Raw genomic sequence first — 27,559 nt, forward strand, 5'->3', positions numbered from 1 at the left:
AATATTAGAAACAGCTCCAAAGGTAACTCACGATTTTAATCGATATAAAGCCAACCTCGATGCATTACAAACACAAATCAGTACCCTTCAATTTGAGCGACGCATAAATTCACTGAAGGAATATGGCATATCCACACTACAAATATTAGGAATCGTAGTCCTAGGATTAGGAACAATATATGTGTCGGAGATGAAAGAACATCGGAGCCTTTGGAATTTTTGATAATCCCGCAATATTGTAACCTAGAGTCTACTATAGCTGTAATTGAACAATTGTAGTTATTCAATCCGATTGTAATTGTTCGAGGGTTGTGATAATGAGCTTGGGTTCGAGGCGACAGTCAGTCGCCGAACGTAGCCGCGATCACGGGATAAACGCTTTGTCTAACAAAGGCATGGAATAATTCTATAGCTCTCCTTAAAAAGGAAATAGTTGTAACACTCGACAGTAAGCATTCCAACGGTCTCTGTCCCGTAGCTCGCCACACGCAGACCCTATTCTTCGAGTAAGATGATTGCCAGATGTCGATGCGTCTCCGCAGTAATGTTCAGCTAGCCCGAGGGCCCGTTATAAATCTTAAGATTTAGTCAACTAAAGTCCTTCAAACAGACAAACAGTCTTTGTCCCACCTACGGGAAAATAGGGGAGACCTATTTTTCAACGAGCGGCGTCTCCCACTAGCAACTTTCCCTCAAGGGCGGCTAGCATCTTTTTCTAACCACCGATATGGAGATTGACCAATTAGCAACAACGCCAATTTCCCTTACTTTCTGAACGAAGGCTTTTCTCGACGAATCCGATGATCTCGTGTCCTTAGACACACCCCATTATAGTTTTCCTCTGTGGCATCATCGGGACGGGAAAGGCATTCTCGCTCGCGATCTCATTGATGAAAGGAGTAACCCTTTACGACCAGTGAATATTACGCGTCCGACTTAGATTTTGTGAGTACGTTCATCTATCATCCCGTCGACCGCGGATTCGTTATTGAACCTAGAATCATTGTCATTAGTTTCTCGATTACCTACTCTACCACGGTTACTTGTCCGGTTCTATAATAATCGTATTTGCACTAGTCAATGTCTTCTCTATTGCATAACGACAACGTGTAATCCAAACGAAGATTCGTTTCACGCCCCTAACCCTAATTCTAATGTAAACCCGACATATGTAATGTACAAATGTAATATTCGAATATCTACGCCGATCACTTCCTAAAAATGTATGTATCAAAATACTCTGCCCTACCGCTCGTGTAAACAGGATCGATCAAACATCAACAGTACCAAGGACGGTCACCTTCCGAAATATCACCGAAGACGAAGATGAGGGTATCATTCAACTTAGAAGCCCCATCAGAGCCTTACGCTTTAGCGGAGCAAAGCGAAGCTAAGGAGGGGGGAATGTCACGGTGACCGTGGGAATGCAGCGAAAGGATAATTATATCTCACATACCTTAGCCATCAAAGCAGTAACTAAGCAGTAACGGAATCTCTATGTGTCCGGCATCCAGCGATAACCCCTCCACAGGAACCAAACCCTTGATATAAAAATACCTCCCAAGTCAGTACTCGACATTCTATTCTGTTCTGTTAAAACATTCTGTATCGTTACTCTGTCAGTTTCTAATAAAATTTGTAATAACGATCATAATTGAAGTGCGAATCTCTCACCTTACGTGCGGAACGTGAAATTACCCCGAATCGACGTGACATCAGCAACCGCGTTTACGCCTCACTGCAAACCAAGCTGCTCTGACGGTGTTTTTCGAAGAAAAAAGCTTTCCTCAAAACAGGGTATTTATAACTTCTTAACATACTCACTTTTAATTACAATTTGAAAACAAATAACATTATAGAATATAATAATATAATATAATATAATATAATTGTATGGATACGAATAGCTTTTAATAATGGAATTGCGTGTGGTATTTTTCGAAACATGGTGTTACACACAGGACAACATCACAAATCTGGCACTGGTATCGCGATTCGCTCCACATCAATCGATTATAATTGATAACACACTTCAGTTTTTTAATCATTTTTTGCGTGCGATAAAGACGTTTCGTATCAACAAATTTTTCATTGCGGAAAGAGGACAACATATACAATGCCCTCTTGTCTCACCATTTTATTGCTAATGAAGGCTTGTACAATACTCGTTGTATGTAAAATACGAGATGTCTTACGCAGGGCGACTATAGTCGCCCGTAATAGCGAAAGGGCTAGTCCGATCGGTCGAGAACCATCCGTGAGAACTACTGCGATCCATAATCCGAATGTACTCCTTTTCATTTTGAGATATTCATCGAAATTTTCATCCGCGTTTCATCGAAAGTGATCATCCAAACAGAAGAGTGCACAAAGTAGAAACAAATTCTATTTTTGGTGAGTTGACTGGTAATGAAACGATACTGACTGATATAAACATATTTTATAACGTGTGTGTATGTTATATGCGTATTCAGACGAACAGTTTACATTTCTGTGTCACATGCCACGCAAGATGAATATCGATCAATCACAGTTCTGAATTTTTGCAAATTAGTGGATATAAGTGTTATTAATATTTGTTTATACAAAGCACTTTCTACGAATAAAGGAAATAAGCGAAATAAATCAAATTTGAGATGTTATCCTGAATAAGAAACATGTAACAAGCATATATATTACTTTATCATGCTAAAAATTACTTCTAGTGTAATAATAATTGTCAGACCGTTTTGGAGACCAGTGGTTCATTCGGTGCAATCATCCAGTAAACTGGTCCTGAGTGATATTTGCCATGGCCGAACTTCAGGAACAAACTTGCAAAGTTTGTGCAATATGTAAGTTGTATACAAATTCAAAATTTCAGTGGCAAAATGCCAGCTTTTTAGAGATTAATGAAGGTGCACTAGAAAAATTAAGTGAAGGAGCAGAAGATTCTCAAATCAACAGTGAATCGCGTGCTTTGCTTGTGTATGAAATTAATTTTGAATTTATTTCGTCCACAATTATTTGGCATGAATTGTTGTTTGCTATCTTTAGTGCTAGCAAAAGTTTACAGAACATCGAAAATTTAATTTCACCTGCGATCTCAGTTTAGCCATACATCTCCTAAAAGGATTAAAAGATTTTTTTACATATTTTCAAAATAATAGCTATTTTAGAACAAGGGTAGTGGAAATACATAAACATTTTGTTAATAGCGACGTGTATGTACTGATAGGAACTAATATCTGAAGAATATCTGAATGTCTTGAAAAGCTTTTTAGAGTAGAAAATAAAGTACACTTTAGAAGTTTTGAATTGTGGAGTGAAATAGGTTTATATTTTTATTTATTCGGAAGTTTGTTTGTATTATTTATTGTATTCATCTTAATATATAAAACAAAATAACGAATGAAAAATGATAGAAAATAATGAAAAGAAATATTCAGAAAAATGTAATACTTTTCTGATCTTACAAACACAAACTTTAATATTCTACTTTTAGTTTCTAATCTAAAAAATTCTCTGCCGTAATTAATTTTTAAGGCGCTGAATACTCATATCGCTATCGTTTATCATCGAAACATCTATGTATTTTTGTTTAGTCTTATTCTAAAGTAGCCGTTATCTCAAAAGGAGGGCAAAACTGTAAATCATAAAGTCATATCGTCACATCTTAATTAAAAATAAAGCGACATATGCGTCAGTTGCTACCGGATCAATGCCCTAACGTGAACCTAACTCTTATATTTTATTCATAATATATGTAGGTGTGATAGAGCGAATGGGTATTACGGGAGATTGAAATATTATTTAACTGCTAGGTAAAAAGAGACGTTCGCTTAAACTCGCTGACTAAGCTCCCTTGTCTTCTATTGAAAACTATTGACATCGCCGATAGCTCTGTGCCCTTAACCTTTGAGCTCGAGAGGAGACTCTCAGTTGTTACGGCGTTCCATGCTACAACTCCAGTGGAGAGTGAGAGGCGACTATCTCTGTTTATCCTACTTTATCTGTTACGACCGTTCGCGGAGAGACGCGGCCGCTAGGAGAACGCGTCAGCGAGAGGCGTAAATTCTTGCTACGATGATGTTAATCGACGCCGCGAAATAGTCGTTCCCCTATTTCGTTTAGGATAACAGAGGTGGTTTAATGAATGTAACACTGTATTAACAGGTTAACATAGAACAATATATTTTACAATAATATGATGAAGATGTTACAGAAATTTGACTCGACTTTGCGATATCTCTAGATAAATTCGTTTGCTCGTCAGATTTGTCGAAGTGTCACGTTTGACTCGTCAGAAGGAACTGAACTCCCTTCGATTATTTTCGTTTTTTCTGGAAGGCGACCCCCACTACGTTCGGATCACGCCACATTCTTTTACGCGAGGTAAAATAACGGCCACGAGTCGATGTTTCTGGAGGTCGCCCTGCTTAATGAACCATGCGCTTGCCACTACAATGTTTGTTTGCCGGGCAGCCGCGACGATCCGTCTGCGACGTTGTAGGACCGCGAGCGACGGTTAGAAAATACAGCCTGTGGTAAGCCTCGTGGCGTAACATTATCCGTATTTTATCTCTACACCCAATTGTATGTAATTGTACGCAAATATAAGAGCACAAAGCCTTTCGTTGAGTCGTTATCTCACCTCACTTGTATTTCGAAACAAACTGTAGAACAGACGGACAAACGAACGAGCGAATCTCAAATAGACGATTCTGAGAGTGTGTGATAACAAGCTTTCAAGCTGCACTCAATTTTTTTTTTTTTTTTAATATTCAATTTGTACTTTAGAATTTGTTCAGCTGGACATTTGGTAAATTTTTCTAACTTAAACTCTCAAATGGATGCACAATTTCAGTGTACTTTCGAGAGCAAATGTCACAAGAAATTCTCAAACTGGCTTAACGATGCTCTAGAAAGAACCCCAGCCACGGAGCAGAGAAGACGATGAACCTTCTGGTAGAAGGATTATGATCCTCGGTACTTATCTCACAACTATCAGAAAACTACAACTGTCGTGACAAATTATTATTTACAAGTATATGATTCACAAATTATTATTTGTGAAATGTCAAAGCGTCGGAGAGATTCGAATGCAGAGCTCGAGAAAGGGAATTTTTAAATGAATGAGAAAGAAGAGTTTGAAAATAAACTTCCAAAATTGACGGAATATTTTTCAGTAAATATTTTTCAATCGATGAAGCAGAAACATATATCGCAATTCGCAAAAAGGTAAATTTTAGAGAAGAGGCTTTTTAAAATTTTCGAAGAGAATTTCAACGAGTCATTTCAATAACATTATCAGACTGACTAAACACAAGATATACCATTATTCGCGAAAGCAGTATGACCTTCCACTTATAGTGTCGCAAACAACTGAAGATATGAAATTATTATCGTAAAACTAAGGTCAGGGTGATACCTAATAATTTTGTCCTGTAGCGCAAAACTGACGGAATTTTAAATTTACCGTTTTATATGATAGAAAGAAAAGCATAATGTAGATTTGCTATTCAATAAAAGCAAATTCGAAATTCTTTTTAGTTGTGCCACCATCAATACCAAGTAGCGATATAAGAAATCTAAAAATCTTGATAATGTTAATATTTTCGATGAAAGTAGAACTACGTGCGTTTAGCGGTTCCGTTCTACCGAATGGCGAACAAGCCATCGTGAGTTGTGCTTCTATATCGCAAATGAAATACGGTAGATGATGCTTGCCTTAGCAGAAGTGTTTGTTGTATCGCGTATTGTAGTTACATTTTCTCCTAGACCTTTAGTTTTTTGAATAAACTGAGAAATGTAAGAACAAATGTTGCGTCTGAGATGCTTTTTCGCTCTAATAATTATTTAAACATGTTTAAATGTTCATAATGCAATAACAATACATATCATTTTATTCGGGAGAGTCCACAGAATTTTTTTGTCTCAGCCGTAACTCAATAGCTGCTACTATAAGGAGATAAAATATTTCCAAAGTTGAAAATTTCCAATTTTCTTCAAAATTGACTTTTTCAAAAATTGTGAGTTATAGGAAAAAACGGTTTGCAAATTCGAGTGTAGCTCGCAAAAGTCTACAAGAATCGCCTATTGAAGGTTGCAAAATTAAATATGTGTCGAACAGTGTTATCAACCGAGCACGAAGAAATTCGATTTTCTTGAAAATGAAGCTTCATACGGAAAGATTTTATTCAACATTTTTCTCTTATTTTTGCAAGTAGAATAACTTCCGTCTACTTAGTCGGAGACTAACCAAATTTACATGTTTCAAACAGATTTCCAAGATCAATTTTCTCGAAAACAAAGTGTATTATTCTTTATGTCTTTCTTGTTTTTCTTCGTACAAAACTGTTTTTCGTTTGTTGATGTTATTTGGCCGGACCTTATATTTCACATATTCTAACATACTGTATTCATATAAAAATTCGCAGTATAATAATCGTTATTTTCGGTGTTAAAATCATTATTAAATATTCGTTTAATTAATCTTAAAATTGTGATACAATTACGAAAAACTAACAAAAGAATCATGTCTAGATTTTACAAGGATGTCACGAATTATATATGTCGGAGATGAAAGAACACCGGAGCCTTTGGAATTTTTGATCATCCCGCAATATTGTAACCTACAGTCTATTATAGCTGTAATTAAACAATTGTAGTTATTCAATCCGATTGTAATTGTTCCAGAGTTGTGATAATGAACTTGGGCTCGGGGCGACAGCCAGTCGCCGAACGTAGCCGCGGTCACGGGATGAACGCTTTGTCTAACAAAGGTATGGAGTAATTCTATAGCTCTCCTTAAAAGAAATATTCGTGGCGACACGCGACAGTAAACATTCCAACGGTCTCTGTCCCGTAGCTCGCCACACGCAGACCTTATTCTTCGAGTAAGATGATTGCCAGATGTCGATGCGTCTCCGCAGTACATGTTCGGCTAGCTCGAGGGCCCGTTATAAATCTTAAGGTTTAGTTAACTAAAGTCCTTCAAAAAGACAAACAGTCTTTGTCCCAACTACGGGAAGATAGGGGAGACATATTTTTCAACGAGCGGCGTCTCCCACTAGCAACTTTCCCTCGAGGGCGGCTAGCATCTTTTTCTAACCACCGATATGGAGATTGACCAATTAGCAGCAACGCCAATTTCCCTTACTTTCTGAACGAAGGCTTTTCTCGACGATTCCGATGATCTCGTGTCCTTAGACACACCCCATTATAGTTTTCCTCTGTGGCATGATCGGGACGGGAAAGACATTCTTTCTCGCGATCTCATTGATGAAAGGAGTAACTCTTTACGACCAGTGAATACTACGCGTCCGACTTAGATTTTGTGAGTACGTTCATCTATCATCCCGTCGACCGCGGATTCGTTATTGAACCTAGGATCATTGTCATTAGTTTCTCGAGCACCTAATTACCGCGGTTACTTGTCTGGTTCTATAATAATCGTATTTGCACTAGTCAATGTCTTCTCCATTGCATAACGACAACGTGTAACCCAAACGAAGATTCGTTTCACGCCCCTAACCCTAATTCTAATGTAAACCCGACATATATTTTGTATGGCGCGTGCTATCATTTTGTTATCTCAAATTTATCTTCTATTTATATTTCTTTACATAATTTTCACAATATATTTATGAATTAGATGTATTTTCATAACCTACTACTAGCGTTCTACTAGCGAGTTTTCACATGCTCAATGGGATATGTAGTATAGGAAGTGCATAAATATATATTTTTTATGTATCTTCAAACGCGAACTAGAATATCGAGCATGTTATCATTTTCCTGTGGATTGTAAAATGATCAACCGTGGTTGATAAATTAACAAATTGTAAAAATTTGTCGATTTGTACTACGAGTGCGGAGTGCGAGTAGTAACGATAGTGAACACACAATTGAATACCCAAACGACAAAACTCCTGAGCTTTATACTTATTTTTACGTGGGTCCAAACTTTATCGATTCGATATAGGCTCCGACCGCTCTGGGTTATTTAAAATATATGTCGGGTTAAGATCGGAATTTTGGGCGAGGGACAACTCTTCGCGTGGACTAGCCATCGTTTCACAAAGCCGAGATTATATGTACGCGTATATACAAGACTATCACAAAGCTTAACAAATAATTAAGTCTAACGAATAATAAATTTGATGAACAATGAAGTTAATAAATAATAAATTATACGAATAATTAAGTTTAACAGATAATAAGTCTAATGAATAATAAGCTTAACGAATAGTAAGATTAATGAATAATATGATTTACGAATAATGAATTTAATGTACACTATTAACAATGTGTTTGTTGGGTTCAAACGAATCCACAGCCAACGAGATAACTCTTTACTAAGCGTAAAAATAATCTTAGGCGCAAAATACGATTGACGAAAATGCTCGAGGTGTCACTCTCCAAGGCAATCGCACGAATACCGGCCTCGTCTGAAATTTGATACGCACTCGTTGGAAGCATCGAGAAAGTTCCAAACGCCGTTGCTAGGCAGTTTCTGCCTGGAGTTTTGATTACTAATACAATGTATGTCCCATTGCATCGGCACCTCCGAGGCAACATCACACGTGGCTAGGCCCGCTCTCGAGGCCGCATGCCGCCACAACCACATTTCTCGGAAAACACATACAACCACTCCAGACCTCCGTTAGATAAAACATCCATCCCGTGACCGTGGCTACGTTCAGCGACCGATTGTCACCTCGAACCCAATCTCGCTTATTACAAATCTTAAGCAATTACAACTATAATAAAATCTAGGCTAAGGTACTAGAGGATGTTCCCAAAATTTCCAAGGATCCTTTCCCCAAGAACCCAAAATTTCCTTTTGATCGGTACCCTCTCAACGGGAGGAGTATGTTACGTCGCGTAACACTCTACCTAGCCGAGGCCACACACCGCGGGCAATGTGGCAACCAGATGTCTTCGGATACTCGCAGCGTATCCTCCATAGTTTCAAGGACCTTCCATAAATCTCATAGATTTCCTAGGAAAGGTCCTTCAAACAAAACAAACATCTGGTTCGGAAGAATTTCCAAAGACTATTGTCTACCACGGCTTAACTAAGGAAAGTTGGTTTTTCGCACGTACGCTGCAACTGTCCTCCCACTAACCACTTTCTCTCGAGGGCGGTTAAGACCCTTCGTTTAACCAATTAGAAACGAAGCCTATTCCCTCACTCTCCTAAATAACATCGGCACCAACAAATCCGATGGTCCCGTGCGCTAGACACACCCATCCTTAGCTTTCCTCCGACACATCATCGTCTCCCAGTACAGTACTGATTTTACATCCTTCGAACGGTCAACATCCTTCCACCGGGTATACACACCCGCAGATCAGTCACTCGCTCATCTCGTACATACGCATCAGCATAACTGTCTTCGTTATAAGTTGTTGGAATAAACGGTGAAATATAACTTACTACTGTGTCATATTCATTTAACCACCTCTGTTATCTTAATCGAAACAGGGAAACGACTACTTCGCGGCGTCGATTCACCGAATCGTAGCGAGAATTTACGCCTCTCGCTGACGCGTTTTCCTCGCGACCGCGTCTCTCCGCGAACGGTCGTAACAAATCGATAATATTGTATTTGTTGCATAGTATTATAGGCATTAACTCTAGTATTTACTAGTTCATTACATGTCTAGCATATATGTTTATATTTATATGTAACTCTCCAAGTTGATTGATTAAAATATATTTATATATACATGTATATCTGGTGTTTCAATTATTTCCCCTTTTGTAGTTATTCTTATTTCCCGGTTTATTTGTTTGGTTCGTAACTCGTTCAATCCGTTAGCTGGTTTCATTTATTATTTTTTTTTATACTGATTGGATTTATTAGTTGCCCTCGCCTTGTTAATCCTTCCTTTAGTTTCGTAGCGCCGTGTGTTCGTTTGTGCATTCAAATCTTTATTCGCGCGTTTTGCATGGGATAGTTTTCTTGTTCTCGTTACGGCGCGTGCGGAGCGCGGGACGTGACACCCCCGCCCTTGGAGTTCAAATTTCCAAAGGGAATTTGACTGATGGTGTCTCTGAGTTCGCTCAAGGCGGATGTAGATGGCGTTGGTTGTTGAGTGACTACCGGTGTTATCGATATCCCTTGAGGTTGTGCTGTTTGATCATCGATATTTCGTTTTCTTTTGAGGTATAGTAGCAGGTGGGTAACTGAGCCGCATATTGCTCCTAATAGGGCGATTCCACATCCGTAAGTTTCACGTAACTGGTATCCATGTATGGCTATATCTATTATCGTCTTGATTAGTTTAAATATTACAAGTATTCCAAATATTGCTGCACTGACGGTTCCAAATTCCATGAAACCAATCCATCAGCTTGATATGGTATTTTTTGCTATTGTCGTTAATGTGTTTTCGTCCATCATTCCCAGAATGTTTACTGTTCCAGGGACGATTGTTTTTCCTGTTGCTCCTCTGGCCAATGTGTTCAAAACTGCAGATTTTTCTGCCGGGAACATGACGTGGTCCCGAAGTGCATCAAGGTCCTTTTGGGTGTATATTCCGCTCGTGGCCAACGACGATGGTGCTGAATATTGCCACGTTTGACGTACATCCGGGCGGAGTTCCTGTGGTGCAATTGTTTCCATGGGTTTTGGTACGAATTTGTGCCAGAGTCCGTCGATATTGTATAGTGTAGGTAATACCGCGCTACATTCTCTGTGGTTTCCGTGTTGCGTTAGAATGTGTGTTTTTGGCGTTAAAAATGCGGTGCGATTCCCTTGCCAAACGGGTAGCTCCGAGTAACATTCTGTTGTATGTCGTACCTTTACTTGTACCTGAATGCATTTGACTATGTGGACTGCTTCTCCTGCGATCAGGGCCATGTGTCCTGGGGTTTTGGTTATGGTATATGCAAATTCATCGGGCAGTAAGATTGCTAAGCTTAAAGCATTCTCTATTAGTTTCTTCTGCGTGGTACATCTTTGTGTCAATATATCATGGTACAATGTTGTCATTTGTCGTTTAATATGTTTCTCTACGTAAATGAATTTTGAGTTGACGTATGCGAATATGTCCAAGTTTTCGACTGCTGTCTTTCTTTTGGAGATGAACGTATTTCCTCTTGTTGTTTCTAACAGGAACAATTTGGGATGTTCGGTGGATAGTAGGGTATATCCACACAGTGGCTGTTCTCCGGTTTTAGTCAGTGCAAATGTTACTTCCTGCGTTGTTAGTGCGTAAACTGGTTGTGCTGATTCTCTGTTGGTTTTTATTTCTTGGATCCTTGTAGCAATTCCTTCATATAGCACATCGTACTGATCAAATTTGCATGGTGAGGGTGGTTGTGGTTGCCAATAAGTGTATCCGTCTTCAGCGTCTAGACAGTTTCCTTCGCTAAAGGTACATACCGTTCCTGATTTCAGTAGAATTTTGTTCGCCTCGATCCGTACTGGCACGACTGCTGATTTTAAACTTATCCTCACTGTTGCTTGTACGAGGACCTTTTCCCAGCTCCCGTATGGGTCTACATACTGTGTTCCCTGGCAGCTGCCGTCGTCTGTTAGCTTGCCGGCTAGGACAAGCGACCTTGTTTCTGTTGCATTATCCTTTAGGCCAACTATAAGGTTTTGTGGTCCGAGTGAAAACGTGCCGTCTTGGTGCATCCTTGCGCATTGTTGGGCGGTTGTTTCATGGAGGTATTCGGCGAATCCGTTATGCACTGCCGACGTGTGAGAGTGCATGCCACAGTAATATACAATTCGAGTTATTTGCACCTTGCATTGCCTTACATTGGTAAATTCAAATTCTGAGAGTTGAAGTAATTGTATATAAATATCTTGGGTTTCAGTCAATGTAGGCTGTATGCTGCAGTCCCCGATGGAGTTTAGAGAGATAGTGGTAACATTGAGGTGGTTGCCATTGCAGTCATATCCTACCAGGCCGTGTGTTATTTTGATGAGGGTGAGTACGATGACTAGGCAGTTCATCTTCCTATCAACAATTTATTAAATCGTTTCTTACTCTCGGGTTTATTAGAAATAAGAATAACTTTTTATTATTATTATTATTAATATATAAAAAAAAAGTTTATATGTTTTTTTTTGTTGTTTTTTTTTTTATTATTATTATTTTTTTTTATTACAATTATAGCTTGTCTTTGAATATATATATATATATATATGCGTGCAATGGTAAATATGACGACTTATTTTACGAGTCACTTAGATTATCAATAGATATCGCCTACTTTACAACATGCGTGTATGTATATATTGTTAAACATTAGGTGAAAGTTATATGCATAGTTATAAATGTCATTTGTTTACAGGTGGATAGCAAAAGTATTTGGTTTCGTGAGTGGCGTACAGGTGCTTTACAGTTCTACGGTACGGATTGCTATTCCTTGGACTAAAAAAAAAATTCTTTCGATGTCTGTCAGATTTTTGTAAACGAACATGCATGGAAGGATTTTCTGCAGAGATTCAAAATGCTCTCTGGATTCCTCGTGAAACGTCTGGACAACATCTACATGTTCTTCCATCCGTCGTTCAGAGAATGGTTGATGAATTCGCCATCAGTTCTATACACACATACAAAAATAGTTAATATATATATATTATATATTTTTTTTTCTTTTTTTTTTATATATATATGTTTCATTCGGACCTGTTCCTTGTATGAATACTGTATCTCTGTATATAATATAATATATATAATATGTTATGATTATGTTAGTTGTTATTTATTATATGTATTTTCCTTAACTCTCTCCCCTTTTTTTTGTTGTTGTTTTTTTTTTATTAGTATCTAACATTACTATTATGATGGTGTATTACATTCTATTGGCTATTATTTGTATGCGAGCGCGACGAATTTTTCAACATGGCCGCTCGCGTGTATCTTTGGTATGGCGTTGGTTTAATGTCAACAGTAGCGTGTCGTTGAAATAGTTAATTAATTGTTAATCACTATAATTTTACTTAGTAATGTTTTTGTAATATTGTTTTGTGTTTCATGATATTGTGTGTGTCAATACCGTGTGCTACCTTAATGTGATAGCATGGATTGTATTGTTATCGAATTTCGATAGTCATTGTTTTGATTATACGTGACTTGCATTTATATAAGTCTTGTTTAATTTAGTTAATGTTTTTTGTGTATTGTGTTACCAGATATTTTGTGTAGCGTAACTTTATTCTTTTGCACCGAGTTCAGTCATGTTGTTAATATTTAGTTAGTCTATCTTGATTAATTTCTAACCTATTCCTGTGTTTATTAACCTTTCTTATTTTCCCTATTAATTTATTATTGCATGTACTTGCTATTTGCTATTATTTTGTGTATGATATGAATTGGTTTCTTTATTAGTGATTAAAATCTACTTGTTAGATTAACATTGTCTGTAATTCTTCAGATTCTACTCTTTCGTTGCTGCATCACTTACCTGGATCGTTCCCGCAACATCATCCGATTCTTTGATATGCCTTGGATATTTACTACGGCTGCCTTCTACTACGGCTGCCTTCAATCGTCTTATATCTGTGGTCATAAAGGTGGTGTTTAATTTATTTAATTTAATATATATATATAATGCATTGTATGTGCGACCACTATTGTGCATTACAAATTAACATCACAATACTACGTAGATTAATACATAACCAAATATCCCTTTACTCCGGGTACATTTATTACTAACTCTCAATTAATCTATCTTGATTATTTTCTAACCGCTTTCTATACTTTATCAACTATTTTATTTCTTCTTGTTAGTCTGCGAAATTCATGCATGTACGCTTCCTTGTATGGTGATTAATTGTTCATGAGGTAAGTTGCACTTTCACCGTTTTAGTTATTCGTTGAACTAGCTCGTTTCACATTCAAACAGTAATTGGAGCACTTGTAATAAACTTCTTTTCTTTTCAGGTTTCCGCCATCTGTGTTGTTCGATGAACAGTGCAATGCTTCCACAGTATTGTTATAACATTTAGTACTGTTGTATTTTGCATTAAGGCAATTGAAGTTAATTGGTTCATTTATTTTTCAGCTGGCTGTTGTACATGGTGTTTCGCAAACAGAGATCCATAACCTATTTTGCACGTAAACCTTCTCGTATGATGATTACTTGTTCACAAGGTAACTTTCACTTTCACTCTTTTAATTTTATTGAATCAACACGTTGTATATTCAAACAATAATTGGAGTACACATGATAATTTTCCTTTTTTTTTTCTTTTTTAGGTTTTCGCTATCTGTATTATTCGACGAACAGTGTCACACTTCCTTTTGATTTATCCACAATATAGTTATAACACTTAGTAACCTCGTATTTTGCACTGAGACAATTGAGACTAATTTATTCACTTATTTTAGGTAGCTGTCATACATTATGTTCCACAAACAACGATCCATAACCTATACTTGCACGTACACTTTCTTGTATGTTGATCACTTGTTCACAAGGTAACTTTCACTTTCACTAGTTAATTGTTCATTGAGTTAACACGTTTTATATTTAAGCAATAATTGAAACACATATAATAATTTTCCCTTTTTCCTTTTAGGTGTTCGATATCTGTATTATTCGACGAACAGCACTACAACATACACTACTGCACTACGTTGCCCACTGAAATCACTTTATTCATTGTTTATTTCGATTATGCGCTAGTTTTAGCTTGTTTAAGTGCACTGTTCGCGGAATCCCTTTTACTTCAATCTTGACGTTTTGGTTCTGCAGGATTTCTAGCACTTTATATGGTCCAGTATATTGATCGGAGAATTTTCCTTTACTGAGTTCTTTTAGTAAATATATCGAATCTCCTACTTTAAAATCCTGGGGGTTGATTCGTCGGTCGTAATATTCTTTTGATCTTAGTTTGGATTTTATTAAATTTTCTCTTGCCATTCGTTGTACGGTGTTAATTTTATCGAACAGGTCTTCGAGATATTCTGCGTATGTTGGTTCCATGTTCTCTTCGATTATTACTTCACCAGTAGGTTCTCTGGCTAAATGTCCAAAAACTAATTCGTGCGGAGAGAATTTCGTTCCTTCGTGTACAGAGGTATTATAAGAAAACATAGCTAATTCTACCCATTCGTCCCAATTTCTGGAATTTTCAATGTATAATTTGAGATATTCAATCAGTACGTGGTGAGATCTTTCGATTGAACCGTTACTTTGTGGATGATATGCCGTCGTGGTGTATTGTTTGATGCGGAATCTCTTTGCTACTTTCTTCATTAGTGAGGATGTAAAGTTCGTTCCTTGATCAGTGAGAATAGCTCTCGGTGATCCGAAACGACAAATAAATCGCTTTACAAAAGCGTCCGCTATCTCGGCTGAAGAGATTCCTCCTAGTGGAATCCCAATTGAGTATTTTGTTAATAAATCTTGGATGGTTAATATATATTCATTTCCCTTTTGAGTTTTTGGTAATGGTCCTACAATATCCATACTAATTTTATCGAATGCTTTACCTGGTGTGTCTGTAAGTACCATTGGTTGTTTTGCTTTTATTCTTGTGAGTTTCTTTAATTGACATTCCTTACATGTTCTTACGTAATCTTGAATTTCCTTTTTCATATTTTCCCAATAGTAGTGTTGTCGTATTCTTTGATAAGTTTTGGTAATTCCTTTGTGTCCTGCTACGCTTGATTCATGTTTTTCTCGTATTATGTTGTTCCGCGCTTCCACAGGTGGAGTAATTACTTCTCCAGTGCAAATGGTGATGGATAAGGTTTTTTCCATAAATATTTCCTTTAATTTTCTGATTGTATATCGCCAGGGTATTTCCTCCAAGTTTCCTTTGCTAATGCTAAACGAAGTTAACTGTTTTTCATTTACTACGTCTAATAGAGATCTTAGCGAGTTTAATAAATTGTCTGGTGTTATTGGAATATTTCTATTTTCCTTTATCGGTAGGGATACAATGTATTTTCCGGAATCGTAATTCAATCTTGCTTTTTCTAACATTAAATCTTCATAACGAGGCAATTTTCCCGTTTCCTTCATTTCTAAGGCTCCTTTATCTATCGGTTTGCCGTGTATATCTATAAATACTACTTTATGGTCACTTACTCTTGCAATTGAGTCTCGGGTTTCCGAAATTTTTAGTTCCGCAATTATCGTAGGTCTCGTGTCCTTTTCTTGTTGTTGAATTAGTTCTGGAACTACAGTGGAGGTTTCTTTTTCGCTTGTCGTGTCCGTGTCTTCCTTTTCTCGATTGGTTATTTCTCTGTCTGTACTTACATTGATTTCTGTTAGTGCTTGGTCTAAATATTTTATGGGGGTTTCTTCTATTGTAAAATGTTTTCGGGTAAAACCCTTTCCTTGGTTTTTGGAATCACTGGGTTGAGGCAAGACGCGTGGTTTGGCTTCGAATACGGGAGAGTCTTCCGTTGACGTGTCTATTTCGAATCTTTTTGGGACAGGATAGCGAATCGGTGAGACTTCCTCTCTCTTTCTGATTGGTAAACAAACTTCTGGAGGGTTCCTAGATAATGCGTCTGCGTTTGCGTTCGCTCTGCCTTCTTTGTATACAATATCAAATTCAAAGTCCGATAATTTTAATTTCCATTTCCAAATTCTAGAAGTAGGATCTTTGATAGAATGCATCCACACTAAAGGTTTATGATCGGTTACGATAGTAAACTTTCTTCCGTAAAGATACGGTCGGAAGTGCATTGCGCTGTAAACAATTGCCAGACACTCCTTTTCTATGGTAGTGTCACGTCGATTCGGGGTAATTTCACGTTCCGCACGCAAGGTGAGAAATTCGTACTTAAATTTTGATTGTTATTAGAAAATTTATTGAACACTGACAGAGTAACAATACAGAATGGTCAAACAGCACAGAAAAGAATGTTCTTACAACGACTCGAGAGGTACTTTTTTATATCAAGGACCCGGCTCCTGTGGAGGGGCTATCGCTGGATGCCGGTCACATAGGGTTTCTATTACTGCTTAGCCATCATTTTGCTGACCAAGGTATGTGAGGCATAATCATCCTTTCGTTGCGTTCTCACGACCACCGTGACAGTAGAGTAGTTTTGTTCGGCAGAATTTAATAGTCTTGAGGCATACGCAATCGGCAAATCCTTTCCGATTGGCCCTTGACTCAGTACACCGCTTATTGCATATCCTGATGCGTCTGTGGTAAGGTTAAAAGGTTTAGAAAAGTCTGGATATTGTAGAATGGGCTTCGTCATTAACGCTGTTTTTAAATTATTGAATGCATCTTCTTGATTTTCCGTCCATTTGAAGGGAGTATCTTTCTTTAATAGTTGTGTCAATGGTTTCGCGACCTTGGAGAAATCGGGTATAAATCTTCTGTAATATCCTGCTAGTCCCAGAAATTGTTTGATATTTTTCGCCTTCTTTGGTCGTGGAAATTTTGATACGGCTTCGACCTTTTTTGGATCGGGTTTCACGCCATCCTCACTAATTATATGTCCCAAATAATTCACCTCATGCCGTAAAAATTCACACTTATCGGGTTGTAATCGTAATTTGGCTGTCCTCGGTCTTTCCATTAATTTATTAAATTTAATTTCGTGTTCCTGGAGAGATCTGGAATAAATCACTATGTCATCCAGATAGACGAATAGTTCTATTCCTTGCAGACCCGATAATACCGAGTTCATTAAACGTTGAAATGTTGCTGGGGCATTTTTTAATCCAAAGGGCATTCTTTTGAATTGAAAATGTCCGTATGGTGTCGAAAATGCCGTTTTGTGGGCGTCCTCTTGCGACATACGGATCTGGTGAAAGCCTGATGCTAAGTCAAACGTGGAAAAATATTTTGCACTTCCTAATTGATCCAATATTTCTGTGATGTTGGGTAATGGGAAGGCATCGCCAATCGTTTTATCGTTCAATTTTCTATAATCGATAACTAATCTCCAGCGTTTATTTCCTTGCGAATCGGGTTTTTTGGGCACAATCCATAACGGGGAGTTATATGGAGATATTGATGGTTCCACTACGTCCGTATCTAGCAATTCTTGAATCTGTCGATTTATCTCTTCTCGATGTATTGGCGGATATCGATACTGTTTGGTATTAATTGGTATATTATCTGTGGTAATTATTCTATGTTGCAGAACTTCAGTTGCCTCCAATGTATCTCCTGGAATATGAAATCTATCTTGATTGTTACGAATCAATTTTTTTACATTTTCCTTTTCTTCTTCGTTCAAGTGTTCGAGTCGTAATAACTCATTTATTTTTTCGTATCTACTTTCCTTCGATTTTAAAACTGTATTACACGCTGTCCTAGGAAGCGGGGAGGGATTTTCAAATTCCTTAATTACCATCGTCGGTGTTGTAAATTCGTAATCTCTTGAAGTAGTATTTATTACTCTTATATAGCCTTTTCCTTTATGATTCCTCACAACTGCATTTCCGAAATAGATTCCCTTGCTCGGCTCGATTCTTGGAATAAATCCCTCTTTTATCTCTGGATTAGCGATATTAATTGAACACGTTATTGAACTTCGCTTCGGTATAATTATTTTCTCCTTAGTGTCGAAGGGAATATAAATATTTCCCCATTTGATATGTTTTTCTTCATAATCTAAACGAGCTTTACAACCTGCAAAAAATTCGGATCCTAAGATTCCGTCTTGATCGATTAGTAATGAATCATCGACTACGTGAAAAATAACCGGATGGCCCGCGACCTGTATTACCGTCTGCCCTAGGGAGACCAGGCTCGTTGCCGTAATTCCTCGCACTTCAATTGATTCTTTCTCGTCGATGATGGCTGAATCGGGTAAAGCAGGTTTCTTGATAATATTGATTTCCGATCCAGAGTCTAACAATAAACTCGTCTTGGTTTTTAGATTTGGGGAAACTATTCGTGCAGTTGGGGTCGTTGGAGAATCGTTAAATTTTACTGAAATAATTCGGAGAGGTCGCCTTCCGAATCTGAATTCAACTCTTGATGATTTTCCTTCGCCGGTTGCTTGTGCTTCGCTCTTTCCCTTTTGTCTTGAGATTCTGGATTCCCTGTCTGTGGCCTTGTTTGGTTGTGGGATGACTCCCCCACAGTATTTAGTGGCTGTTCGTTCGATCTTATAGTCGGCATTGCGTTCGCTCCGTCTCTCGTTATGGGTGGTGGAGTTGATCTCGCGTGGGTGGCTGCCCTCGTCCTGTTTGTTGCCGTCGGCGCCGGTCGCCTGATTGCCGCTTGTACTCTCGGGCGATTCGGCGTATCGTTCCCTCGTGGCTCGCCCCATTCTCCCGAAGGACGTGTTTGGTTTCCCGACGGTCTCGAAGCGTAGGGTACGATTAATCCGGCGTCTACTCGGGCTTTAAATTTGTAACAGTCCTTCACTAAATGTCCGGGTTTTTTTACAATAGTTACACATGATATTTTGTCTATTAGTATTCGGAAAATTCTGCGATGGAGGTACTGATCTTCGATCTTGGCGGTTGTTTCTGATATTGTTATTAGTGTTCGAGGGACGTGCGTTATCGCGTTTGTAATAGTTCGAGGGTGTCGGTCGATGGGGTCGCGTTCTGTCGGTTATTTGTCTCAATTCGTGTGTTGCTTTAACGGCTTGACGATACGCATCTTCTAAAGTATGGTACCCTGTTATTTTTACTCGTACATATACCTCGTTCGGAAGTCCTTTAACGAAAGCTTCTCTCGTTTCCCAATCTATAGTATCTTGTACGTCGGGGGATATGATGCCGTAGTCGCCTCTTTCTCCGTCCATTATTGCTAATCTAAGATTTCTAACGCGATCCATATAATCTAATATATCTTCCCCGGGTCGTTGAAATATCGTTCCTAATTCTCCCTTATATTCATTAAGAGATTTCTTTGGGCCGAATAGATCCTTTAATTTGTTTCCGAAATCATTTAAACTCATTAATTCCGTGTCTTCGATGGCGAGGAACGCGTGTCCACGAAGCTTATTTACTAACAATTTTACCAATTGAGGTTCTTGATATCTGGGAATCATATTTCGCGCGCGCTCACAAGCTCTTAAAAAATGGAATACCGATGGTCGATATCCGTCAAACACTGGCACCGATTCGATCGCGTCTTTTAGCTTAATTGGCTGGGTATGTCCACCTGTCTGGACCGTTTCCTGTTGCGCTGTCGGCGGCGATTTGGGTGTTTGAGGTTCCTGTTTCGTTTTAAGTTCGAATAATCCGCTTTGTAATTCGGCGAGTTTTGCACTCATATCGCGAAAGTTCGCATCCCATGCTTTAAGCTTTTCCGACAATGTCAAAACCATTTCTTCGTCAAACGATTCCACTACAGTCGCCATTGTTTTTTAAATATATATTTTATTAACAAGTGTGACAACTTTAATCTACTATGGAGCGTGTCAAATCGTTTAAACCAACTTTAATCCTCCGTGAAGCGGATCCCACCGCTGCCACCAAAAATTTACTACTCTAAATGTTACGTATTAATTTGTTTGTTTAAATCGATCAAATCTTAAGTTTAAATTTTACTGAAAAATTTTTTTTTTTTATAGTTTGAGTTTGTATGTAATCTGAAGGGAAATAAGTTGAAATGATATTATTGTGTATTTAATTCCGATTTAGGTAATTAATTAATACGATAGTTGCTGCCACCAGAAATAGTCTAAAGACTATTTCAAAATATTTTATTTTTATTATTTTCTTTTGCGTTTAAAGGGTAGCGTTAACTGACGCTTAATGCAACTGGTAAACGAATTTCACTTTTCGGCTAACTTGCTATGCGCAGGGATACTAGCGCGGGAGAGGATTAAAGCTGGGTACAATGAATATTTTTCCTCGTTGAACGGATTTTTATTTTGACGTAGAATTGCTTAGGTTATTATATATATATATTTTATTAGCTGGATATTTATATTTTAGCGTTGCTGGATTAGATAGGAATATGAGATTGTTCGTTGTTTTATATAAATTTATTTTTACGTTCGACTTCTTCTTCTCTTTTAATTCCGCCGTAGTAGTTTGTCGTTAGGACCGAAACTCAATTCATTTACCACGATGAAGTCTGTCGCCACGATCTTCTTGCCTTTTGAGTTTAATTAACGAGGATGATTCTAACGATCCTCTCTGCGTGGAACTCGTGTGATTTCGCAAGCCTTGCCCAAAGACGGGTAATATTTTACCAACAATGGGAGGAGGAATGCGAAGATCAGAGGATGTTTCAGTAGTTGAAAACACCGTTCGCACAAGCCGACACAACGGACAACACCTTTGTTTAAAATTTAAGCAATGTTTCTATCTTTAAAACCGTTCGCGAAAATGAATGAAATCGATGATAGGAGGTTTTTAATTCAATTCTCGAGGACAACGAGATTACCAGAGAAGAAGAAAGTTTTTAAAATTAATTCTCTTACCTTGAGGAAAAGGTGCTATCGGGTGCCATTACTCCAGGTGTTTCGGTGATCGACGAGGTTTGTTGGGTTTATTATTTAATCTCGAATATAGGGTTTTTACCAGCCTTTACTTTATTAAGCTATTTCGATACAAATTGAGTAACTCGCTAACTGAATTAATACCGTAATGAGGACTTAAAATTTTCTTTTATTTAATCGCGACTCCTTTTTCTTTACCGAAAAACTAAAGACCCCGAAACGCAAAAATACTTATACAAATTCTAAACGCAGTAATGGACGCAAAGAATGATGAGCCGTAATAACAAACGATCGCAAGATTTATGAACAAACTAATGAACGCTGCGCTATGTTGCTATGCTTATTTATAATGCCATCCCCCACGGGGTGGTGGTCCGCTGGGGGTACGCTTCCGTGGGAATCGGGATGTTGCAGTTTTGGGCTTCTCGGAATCGTACGTGACAAAATGTAAGTTCCATATTTCAACTTAGTTTTCTATCAGTCCTGTGAGGGGAACCCCCTCTGGTTGAAATCGTTGATACTGATCGTTGCGTGAAAGTTCGTTTTGCGAATGAAATTCCCGAAGAGGTTTTGGAGGCGCATCTTCGTCACCATGCTTCTGGGAGAAAGGGAATTTCCCCTGTTGTGCGCTATTGGTGTATGCGTGAGTTCAGCGAACTTTATCCCGGAGCTCCTTGTTTCTATTTTGATTTAGTGTAGCTGCTTCAATTTCGTTGGTTCGCTGTTTGATGTTCCTTATTGTTATTAATTTTTGATATATTTTGTTTTGTGTTGTATATATATATTTTAAATCTGATAGTGTTAGGTTATTTACGTTTGTTATTATTTATTATATATATTATTTTTTTATTTTTATATTGCCCCCCTTTTATATATATATATATATATTTTTTATACATTTGTAGTTGCGCACAAAATTTATTAAAGAAAAGTGTTAACAATGTGTTTTCATGATTTGTTTCTCGGGCCTGACTTCCATTAATCCCTAATATTCCTGTCGCCATGACGCGTATAAATCCAACATGGCTGCTCATAAATGTGATCAGTAAAGTTTTAGTGGCGGGTCTTTAGTTTTGTTTGATATCGAAGTAAATTTTCGTCTGTCGCTCGTTTTTCCTTATTCTACCGCAATCAGAACATTTATTTATTAACATTATTTTAAAGTGACAGTAGTATATCTCGTGTGAATATACGTATATATATATGTTTATGTTGTGTGTTACTTCAGTATAGCTAATGTTTTGTAATTCTTTGATCGCGTTATTTATTGTTTCGAGTAGTTTATTTTATAGAGCATTCGATAATACAAAACATATGCACTCACACGTACATATATATATATGTATATACGTATTTATATGCCTATTTCTCTTGCCCGTATAGTGTTCATACGAAATGAAATGTTAATTATTTGTTTTATATTAATTTCTTTTAATAAGATAGAACACGCACACGTATATATGTATATATTTCTGGCAAAGTGATTTTCATTCAGATTCTTTAGTGATATAGTGTTGTGTATTTGAGGTTATGTGTCAATCATTTGATTTCATATATACATATATATCTTGTATTGTGACAACATAGTATTGAAGGTTTTGTTTCTAGATTATTGTGCGTTTAATGTGTGTTTACATAATTGTGTTTGATGATAGAATTTCTGTATGCAATTCCTCGAATCGTTGCGGTGTTAATTGCCTTGTTAATCCTTCCTTTAGTTTCGTAGCGCCGTGTGTTCGTTTGTGCATTCAAATCTTTATTCGCGCGTTTTGCATGGGATAGTTTTCTTGTTCTCGTTACGGCGCGTGCGGAGCGCGGGACGTGACAATATGTACGCGTATATACAAGACTATCACAAAGCTTAACAAATAATTAAGTCTAATGAATAATAAATTTGATGAACAATGAAGTTAATAAATAATAAATTATACGAATAATTAAGTTTAACAGATAATAAGTCTAATGAATAATAAGCTTAACGAATAGTAAGATTAATGAATAATATGATTTACGAATAATGTATTTAATGTACACTATTAACAATGTGTTTGTTGGGTTCAAACGAATCCACGGCCAACGAGATAACTCTTTACTAAGCGTAAAAATAATCTTAGGCACAAAATACGATTGACGAAAATGCTCGAGGTGTCACTCTCCAAGGCAATCGCACGAATGCCGGCCTCGTCTGAAATTTTATACGCACTCGTTAGAAGCATCGAGAAAGTTCCGAACGCCGTTGCTAGGCAGTTTCTGCTTGGAGTTTGGTTATTGATACAATGTATGTCCCATTGTATCGGCACCTCCGACGTAACCTCACACGTGGCTAGGCCCGCTCTCGAGGCCGCATGCCGCCACAATCTCACTTCTCAGAAAACCCATACAACTACTCCAGACCTCCGTTAGGCAAAACGCTTATCTCGTTAGCGTGGCTACGTTCGGCGACCAATTGTCACCTCGAACCCAATCTCGCTATCACAAATTTTAAACAATTACAGCTATAATAAAATCTAGACTAAAGTACTAGAGGATATTCCCAAAATTTCCAAGGAAAGGCTTCGGCTTTCCTTTCATCTCCGACATATATATTATTTCTGGCATATATATTTCGGGTTCACATTATGATTAGGGTTAGGTGCGTGTAACGAATCTTCATTTGTATTAGCCATTGTTGTTATGTAACAGAGAAGATATTTACTAGTACAAATATGATTATTACAGAATTTGACAAGTAGCCGTAGTAATTAGATACTCGAGATGCTAATGACAATAATCCTACGTTCAATAACGAATCCGCGGTCAGCGGAATAACAAAATGCGCTTCCTTCCAAAGTCCAAGTTGTACTCAACTTGCTTGTCTACGGTACAAGTATTACTAAACTAACTGTTGCGTCGCATGGAGCAGCGGAACCCCAGCCAACGCTACCTGGCGGCCAGCGGCCCACCTACCTGCTTCCAGACCCCCAATAAACTCAATGACCGGCCATAAAACGTCACCTTCTAGCTAAATTGTTTCCAGATGTGTGTCGAGCAATCTAGTTGTCTAGAAGCATTTCGGTTTATGTCCGGATTAGCAAAATCCTTGAGTTTGTTATGCTATTAAAAAAGGCTCGGAAAAGGCAGGTAGTCACCGAACGAGAAAACCCAACACATAAACATAGGATAGAAACGACTGGTTTTCCCCAGCAATAAAATCACCCCGGACACTGGTGAGAAATTCCTCATGTCCTGCTTCTTTAGCGGGGTCACGACCAATCGGCATCAAGCTTTCCTTCGGGGAAAACTAAGAGGGAGTCAGTCAGCAGTCGGTCAGTGAGTCAGTCAGGCAGCCAGTCAGTCAGTCAGCAGTCGGTCAGTGAGTCAGTCAGGCAGCCAGTCAGTCAGTCAGCAACCTCGGGAAGTCTCAGTTCGCAGCAACGATTCGCGCTTACGCTCTCGCCCTCTCATCCCCTGATCTTACGTTCTAACCGAGTCCAACCGTATCCCGGTTGCTGTTAATTCACCACTCAGTGTATACACAGTGTCTTAATAAAACACAACTGAAAACCCGTTACAGCAGTGTGCACTTCAATTAACCACCTCTATTAGCCTAAACGCAATAGGGGATCGATCATCTCGCGGCGTCGATTGAACAATCGTAACAGGAATTTACGACTCCTGTTGATGCGCTTCTACACGATCGTGTCTCCCCGCGAGTGAAAGAACACTAACTTTTTGTTAAAACGTAGAATATTCACCAAGTGTAAAGACACTATGTAACTCGCTACTGAGACATCACGAGAGAGAATGACTTTCCGTCAGGGTGATGCTGCAGAGGAAAACTGTGATGGGGTGTGTCTAAGGACACGAGGTCATCGGATTCGTCGAGAAAAGCCCTTGTTCGGAAAGTGAGGGAAATTGACGTTGCTGTCAATTGGTCAATTTCCATGTTGGTATCGAGAAAAGGATGCTAGCCGCCCTCGAGGGAAGGTTGCTAGTGGGAAGCGTCGTTCGTGAAAAAAATACATTTCCCCTATCTTCACGTAGTTGGGACAAAAACTGTTTGTCTGTTTGACGGACTTTAGTAAACTAAATCTTAAAATTTATAACGGGTTCTCAAGCTTGCTGAACATGTACTGTGGAGATGCATCGACATCTGGTAATCATTTTAGCCGGAGAATAGGGTCTGCGTGTGGCGAGCCACGGGACAGAAACCGTTGGAATGTTTACTGTCGAGTGCCGCTACAATTATTTCTTTTAAGGAGAGCTATAGAATTTCTCTATACCTCTGTTAGAGAAAGCGTTCATCCCTTGACCGCGGCTACATTCGGCGACTGATTGTCGCCTCGAGCCCAAATTCATTATCACAAATCTCGAACAAATACAATCGGATTGAATAACGACAATTGCTTAATTGCGGCTATAGTAGAATCTAGATTAATGTGTTAAGGGGTTTTCCCAAATTCCAAAGGGAAGGCTTCGGTGTCCTTTTATCTCCGACATATACATATAAATGTGATATAAATTATATCGTGTTTGGCCTCATTTTAATCAGAAAAATCTCACAAAAAAGTCAGTAAAAATTTAATTAAAAAAAATTAAACATAAGGTTTAACCATTGACTGATGGATAATTAGTATTCTTTCATGGACGATTGAATTCGGATCATTTTACACTACTCAACCGTCGAACTTAGTGGCGTGTTAAAGGGAACGCTAGGGCCCTGTAGGTTGATTTCCCCCCAGTAACGGGAATGACGACCGATTAATTGCGATCAATCATACAGAAAATATAACGAATTGATTATAAAAATAGTATGCTAATAAATAATTGATATTGTTTTACGAAAAGAATAACTGTTAGCATTTTATGCAAGCGTTGGATGAAAAAGGCCGACATTGTTTGACCGATATGTATCTTATTAAGCCGACTCTCACACCTTTTCCTGTTTCGCTTGCGCTGTCTTCTCTAAGTAATTCACTACTGTACAAAACTCTACTGTAATTCATCGCCAAGGAGACACGATTTTCGAACAACTATGAAGACAATACGTGTATGTGACTTTACGTATAAATGTTCGTGAAGATGAACGATGTGCATACGTCCACCTAAATGTATGAAATTTTACTCAGGTGGCTACACCTTTTAGGCCAAACGGTGTTCCATTGAATTCATAGTGAAAACGGGTTGTAGAAAAAACAGCTGGACGTCTCTGTTTCGAAGAAAAGTTGTGCCATTGTAGATTTTGGACTCGTGCTTGAAAGATTATCTCATCAGGTTATTTATATCACATAACTTGTGCTGTTTGGTTGGTTGGTTGGTTGGTTGGTAGACAAGTAATATGAACTTTATGCGCATAATTAATTTATGGTGTTACTGGTTTATTTAATCAACTATGTTATATCCGTTGTTTTCTATGATATCCGTTGCGTTATCATAGAAAGAGACTGGATTTGATTAGGAAAAGAAAACCAAGCTGTTTATGTTTCTTCCATCCAAAATCTTTTACAACGACCAGAACGTACAGCAATTAGTATGGTTTCACCTTCTTTGTCTTTTTAACGTGAAAGTAAATATTCACTTAAACCACGAATGACATAATGGATTAGACGTATGTAATGAATATTCGGTATCGAGTTTGCTATATGTTAACAAATTTATTACATCGTCATCCGTGGAATAAAAATTGGAATAAATATAAATAGCCGTTTTGTGCAAACGGCGGCCATAGAGTGTGGAAAGTAAAAACTACTGCAGGAATCAGTGTAATAGATGCATAGATAATTGGTGCGTTAAATCTATTGTGCAGTTCATGAATTATAGCGCACAGTACTAGTGTATAATGTACATGAAATTACACTTACGTGCTAGACAACAATTTATAAGTAGTACGTGATTCAGCAATAGTCTATTGACTTTCAAACAAGCGTACTTGAATGTATAACGAATAACCACGACATTGACATACGCTGTAATACTAAAAGTATATTTTTAACACGATGTACATGACCATAAATTATTAAGAAAAGTAGGAAGAATTGGAAAAAATTAAAAAAAGCCAACACCACACGGAGCGTGCGTGAGAAAAACCAACTTTCCTTAGTTAAGCCGTGGTAGACAATAGTCTTTGGAAATTCTTCCGAACCAGATGTTTGTTTTGTTTGAAGGACCTTTCCTAGGAAATCTATGAGATTTATGGAAGGTTCTTGAAACTGTGGAGGATACGCTGCGAGTATCC

General features: G+C 38.0%; 1 protein-coding gene and 2 long non-coding RNA genes across 4 annotated transcripts in view; 2 read left to right on the forward strand and 1 right to left on the reverse strand.

The window, feature by feature from the left end:
* The window catches only part of LOC143304746 (uncharacterized), a 106,299-nt gene extending 92,100 nt beyond the window's left edge, over positions 1–14,199 (forward strand). The window contains exons 3-4 of the long non-coding RNA XR_013061389.1: positions 13,385–13,523; positions 13,744–14,199. This is a non-coding gene — a long non-coding RNA (uncharacterized LOC143304746). The remainder of the gene's footprint in view (positions 1–13,384; positions 13,524–13,743) is intronic.
* LOC143304747 (uncharacterized) lies at positions 1,571–12,699 on the forward strand. Its single transcript, XR_013061390.1, has 4 exons — positions 1,571–1,797; positions 6,679–6,764; positions 6,851–7,318; positions 12,299–12,699. It is a non-coding gene; the product is annotated as an uncharacterized LOC143304747 (long non-coding RNA).
* LOC143304744 (uncharacterized) lies at positions 9,633–13,452 on the reverse strand. Of its 2 annotated transcripts, none has more exons than XM_076627269.1 (2): positions 13,415–13,452; positions 9,633–11,961 (listed from the first exon to the last, which is right to left on the reverse strand). In XM_076627269.1, exons 1-2 carry the CDS (start codon positions 13,435–13,437, stop codon positions 10,341–10,343), a joined length of 1,644 nt encoding a protein of 547 aa, XP_076483384.1. In that variant the 5' UTR covers positions 13,438–13,452; the 3' UTR covers positions 9,633–10,340. The 2 variants fall into 2 exon arrangements, with proteins under 2 accessions (XP_076483384.1, XP_076483383.1); XM_076627268.1 differs by lacking the exon at positions 13,415–13,452 and adding an exon at positions 12,426–12,542.
* Positions 14,200–27,559: the final 13,360 nt, after the last annotated feature.

The sequence above is a fragment of the Bombus vancouverensis genome, unplaced genomic scaffold (genome assembly GCF_051014615.1).
Source record: "Bombus vancouverensis nearcticus unplaced genomic scaffold, iyBomVanc1_principal scaffold0053, whole genome shotgun sequence".
In the NCBI taxonomy this organism is placed as follows: domain Eukaryota; kingdom Metazoa; phylum Arthropoda; class Insecta; order Hymenoptera; family Apidae; genus Bombus; species Bombus vancouverensis.